The sequence below is a fragment of the Macadamia integrifolia genome, chromosome 9, assembly GCF_013358625.1.
Source record: "Macadamia integrifolia cultivar HAES 741 chromosome 9, SCU_Mint_v3, whole genome shotgun sequence".
In the NCBI taxonomy this organism is placed as follows: domain Eukaryota; kingdom Viridiplantae; phylum Streptophyta; class Magnoliopsida; order Proteales; family Proteaceae; genus Macadamia; species Macadamia integrifolia.
Window position 1 is genome coordinate 3603732 of NC_056565.1, and position 5192 is coordinate 3608923.

The 5192-nt window shown below is 39.8% G+C and overlaps 1 protein-coding gene across 4 annotated transcripts in view; it reads left to right on the forward strand.

Annotated features, from left to right (window-relative positions):
• LOC122089052 overlaps nt 1-5192 on the forward strand; it is a 117691-nt gene that overhangs the window by 4961 nt on the left and 107538 nt on the right. For 3 of the 4 annotated variants that reach the window (XM_042658468.1, XM_042658471.1, XM_042658472.1), the window contains exon 2: nt 3100-3176. In XM_042658468.1, the coding sequence (XP_042514402.1) occupies nt 3100-3176 (77 nt within the window). Of the gene's footprint in view, nt 1-3074; nt 3177-5192 lie in introns of all 4 variants that reach the window. The other variant, XM_042658470.1, reaches the window with a different exon arrangement.

Genomic DNA, 5192 nt, shown 5'->3' on the forward strand with positions numbered 1-5192 from the left:
AAAAAAAAAAATTTATTACCAAGGGAGAAGAACAAATATACAAGCCCCAAGAGGGGAGGGAGAAGAGAAAGAGGAAAGCAAAGGACCACTGATTTCAAAGGGAATCCGGGTTCTTGATCATAAAGCTTGAAAGCTCCCAAGATGCAGCAATGTGACAATTTCTTAGGATATGACATAAGAAAAGATGGAGCTTCAGATCTTTCTGAGCGGCCGAAAGATGGAGGTCCATTTTCTATGATTTTTCTCCATCCATATTTAGTTGATGGTTGCACAAAAGGTGAGCTTGCTCAGAAGGTCACAAATGGTCTTCCCTTGGAATGTCATATCCATTTAGATCCACTCCCTTTGGAAAGGAAGGATTTTTCTATTAGTCGGCCAGTATTTGGAGAGGACTATATTCTAAATAGAGGATTATATAGGGTAGACGAAGAAGAGATGATCAATATCTTCAGGTTGGGGGGACAAGGATTTTTCTTTGAATAAGGAAACTTTGCGTGGGGAGGAATTTCAAGAATACTCTCCAAGCCGTAAAGCTTTGCCTAGGGATATGATACTTGAACCAGATGAGCTTATTCCAAGGGTAGGGGAGGCCATGATGTCTGACAAAGTCCCAAGCAACCTTGACACTGGAGAGCCCATTCGGGGAATGGTTCCAAAGAGTAGTATCATTCCTCCTTTGGCCTACCGAGGAAATGGATGGCAAAGTATTCTAGATATCAGCAATCTGATTAGAGGTAGGGGCGGGGGAGTCCAAGATCTTGAAGATAAAATGGCAGAAACCATGATCTGCTTTGGGAGCCCTGAACTATAGATGGAGTGGATATTGAGAACATGAGTAAGGAGCCCCTTGGGTGCCATGGATCAAGCCAGAGGAAGATGGAGGATCCATCCCCGATGCGGTAGGAGATAGCTCTATAGGAAATTGTTCGGAAGGAGATGATCTTGCGCCAAACCCATAAAGCATTAGGGGGAATTCACACAGTTTAGAAGGAATCAAGCCTTGAGAAGATTTGAATATACCCAATCAACCCAAATGCTCTTCTTGTTTACAATTTTTCAAATCAACTTTTGGGTTCTTGCAACGTTAACATCCTTGATGCATCTCAGACCTAGATCCCCTTCCTTCTTGGGAAGGAAAATAGCAGCGCAATTGAGAGGGCGGAGAAACCTAGAGGACTTGCACTCGTTCTAGAGGAAAGAAGCAAAGTTGGATTCCAGCTTTGATATTATGAACTTGGGCAACCCAAAAATCCCAGACCAATATACGTAAGAAGCTTGGAGGAAAGATCTAATAAGCTCTAGCCGGCCAGCAAAGGATAAAAGCTTTCCTTTCCATAACTGAAGATGCTTCCTAATAAGATCCAGTATAGGAGTGCAGTGGTGGGCAGTAAGCATAGCAGGAACTAAAGGCAGCCCCTGGTACTTTATAGGAAGAGTCCTAAGTCAAACCCAATCTTCTCAAGGGAAGAGGCGTTAGTATAAGCTGAAATGCCTGTCAAGAAGATGAGAGATTTTTTGGGGTTAGTGTGAAGACCTGACATCATAGCAAAGTGATTATGGCAGTGCATAATAGTATCCAAGGAGGGGCCATTTGCTCTGGGGAAAATCAAAAAGTCATTAGCAAAAGCGAGATGGGTCAATCTAATGGCCTTACACTTTGGGATGGAATGATACGATTCAGGTCCGAGGTTGATTGCAAGCTTCTAGAGAGGACTTTCATAGCAGAACAGAAAATATAGGGGATAGAGGGCAGCCCTGTCTTATTCTTGCAGAAGATGAGAAATAACCGGCTGGGCTTCCGTTAACCAAAATTGAGAAATGTGGGGAGGCAATGCAATGATATATCTAGTTTGTGAAGGTAGGCAGGAAGCCCATCTTGCTGAGAACTGAAATGATAAAGTCCCATCTTAGGCTGTCAAAAGCCTTATGGATATCAATCTGCATGAGTGCAGCTAGAGGGTGGCATTTTCTGTCAAATCCTCTAACAATCCCGTGATAGAGAAGAATGTTGTCCCCAAGGATGTTGTTACTTGTTATGTTTCTTATCTTATGTCATTTCAAATTTCCAATGTATGTGAGTCATCAATCATCAATAGTAATTAGAAATGATGTCTTTTATATTCTAATGATTATGTTGTGTCAAAATGATGATTGTGGAAGGTGGATTGAGGAATATATATCATATTAGATGAAGGGTCCAAAGAGTCGTTGACTACTTAGGGTACAAAGTCAAAGTACCATTTTGAGTTTGACTTTTAAAAGACTGATGCTTCCATTGTGTTTAGAATGCCTAAAATAGGGTAAATACACAGTTTCAAGGGCTACAAAGGCCATATGCCCACTGAGACCAGCCAGCGAGTTGAATGCCAAAAAAATACAAGATCTTGGTGAGATCTCACCAGATCTCCTTTTTTTGGGATAGCGAGATGGGTGGCGAGTGTGAGATTTTAAACCTTGATAAGAATATTGAAATATCTCAAGAGCAGCTCCGATTCTCCTTCACACAACTTGGCCATGGCCCACGAATATCTTCTAAGAGTCTTCTCAAAAGTCAAAACAAGGAAACAATCACCCAGAAATAGCCTCCATGCAAGGAGCAGGCTAGGTCGCATGAAAATCTGGTAAACTGTCCACCAGTTCTTCTCACCCAAGCTGTCAAAACATCTTCTTCAACATCTGCTGATCAATGGCTGGCAAAAATATGGGCTTGACCTGGGGCTTAAATATGACCAACACTTGGTGTTGATGTATAAATTGACGTTGCCCTTCCCTAACAGTTCGAGCTTTTAGGTGAAACGGTAGCGAACACATGGGCCTGAACATCACTAAAACTAATGGCCAGAAAAGGCCTTGGTCTGGGCTGGATTTTTTTGAACTCATCTGAACCATCTAGGGGCCCGTTTGGATTGGCCTTGCACTGCATCATTTAGTCATTAAAATTAGTGCATCGAACTTGCTTCAACTTCGTGGTAGTCAAATTCTACATATATCTGAAGATATTATTTAGTGATACCTGTTTGAAATTAGTGAACTTTTCGGTTTATCAATATGGGTTTTGTACTTACATTTATTAGTGCATTGTCACCTTGTTTTATTCAGGCAATGCTGTAAAGCTTATCATCCCGAATGCGTGGGAAAGGATGTAACATTGGAGACTGGAGAACTCTGGACATGCGGTGAGTAGTCTTTGTGCCATTGCTTTGTTTTCGTGATGCAGTTGTGAGTCTTGTGACTTATTCTTAGTAAAATGCCTTCCTTTGAGGCAGACCCTATCTGCCTACAGACCCTATCTGCATATCATGCATGTTGTGTGTTTTGTCAACAAGTGCAGTATGGTAGTCTCAAAGTCTATATTTTTCTTTGGGGCAGGGGATATCTGATTTTGCATCGTTATGTATCTGCGTGTTCTGATCTGCAGACACCATTGCAGAAGCATATTGTTGCCAAAATTATGACAAATATATGCATTTTGACAGTGCTCAAGGCTTCAGTAAGCAAAAACTAAGAGAAGGATGAACTAGAGGGAAAGAAATGAGGAGGAAAAAGAAACAAAGCTAAGAAATAGGATGCCCTCTCTGGAAAGGATACTCTAAAACTCGCACTAACCATCTGTGCTCCCCACCTTTACACAGAAACTGCAACCATTCCCCTTGAAGGCCCCTCCCATTGTTACTGATATTTTTTATCCTTTCTATCCCTCTTATCTCACGCCTTTGAACATTAAAAAATTATTGTGAAGTTCAAGGTAAAATGGTCTGTACTAAAAAATTATTGCGAAGTTCAAAGTAAAATGGTCTGTACATCAGATGATTGCAATCATGTGATCAGGTCAGTTTGGGCCTAGGATCTCTTCCATCTAGGTGGCAACTATTGAATGATGAAGTTATATTAGGAGTTACAACGCATGCCTGGTGAAGTTTTACACTGCACCACATGCTACATGGTGGTTCTATGTGGCAGAGGACCCTGCACTCATCTCAATGCTAAAATTTTAGCCCAATATGAGTAAAGAAAGTGGCCCAAAGTTTCAAAGAATTAAAAATAGCCACCAAATGGCAATGAATATAACAATGCAAGATGGCATCTTCCATTTTGAGCTACTTTCTTGAATAAAAATGAAAAAGAGGCAGTACATGTGAGGCGATTAGAGCCTAGGATGCCTTTTAGATGGTACCTGTTAAGAAAAAAAAGTAAAATAAAACATTTGGAGTGAATGACTGCTCTTAGTTGTCATGGCCTTACCTAGTCCACAAGGCAACCTAGGAATCTAGGATGCCCTAGGTAACTCTTCACCTGAAGTGTCAAGGTGCCAAGACCAGAGCAATGGGACAAAAAGGGAAAAAAAAGGCAAAAGGGAGAAAAACTATAAAGAAGAGTTAAATGAAAATGAAACAAAAAAGGTCAGAAATTGGAAAAATTGATCAGCTCAATTGGGTTATTGGGCCCTTTGATTTTGTGTTGTGTTGTAAAAGGATGTTTTAATGGACCAATATTAGGGGTACTATGTAGGGTCACGGATTTTTGAATTAATGAATGAAGAATTTAATGGTTTGCCGAGCATATCGATTGGGTGCCTAGAGTGTGTCTCATAGTTGGCACGGCGCCAAGGCGCCAAGGCGAACCAAGGCGGTGGAGGGTTGTCTAAGCGCTTAGGCGAGAAGGCGCTCGCCTTGAGGCGAACTACGCGAACAAGTGTTATTTTTTATTTTTTCAATTTTCTAACATTATTCTTGTATCATAAAAAATCAAGATTAACCCACATCAAATCATAAAAAATTAACATTAAGTCATATTAAGTTATAAAAAATCAACATTTAGAAAAATGCTCTAATTCTATAATAAGTTTGACTGGTCAAATGATTTTATTTTTACATGAGACTTTTTGTATTAGTTATAATATAAAACCAGCTTTCTAACAAGTCTAAGATTACTTAAATCTGAGTTGCAATGACAAAGTAATGCTTCAGTCAAACTTATTTTTAAGTGCGCGAATACTGTTAAAATCGCCTGAATGAAAATAATTTTATGAATACCAAAACAAAATATTTTTTTACCGGACTTTTGGTTTTTAGCAATGTTCTAACATGATAGAATTTATAAAATTTTCATAATTGAGAAAAACCCTAGCATTTAAAAGTTGAAAATCGTCCATATAACCAAAATCCAATTTTTGTTCTTGGACTGGGGGGTTG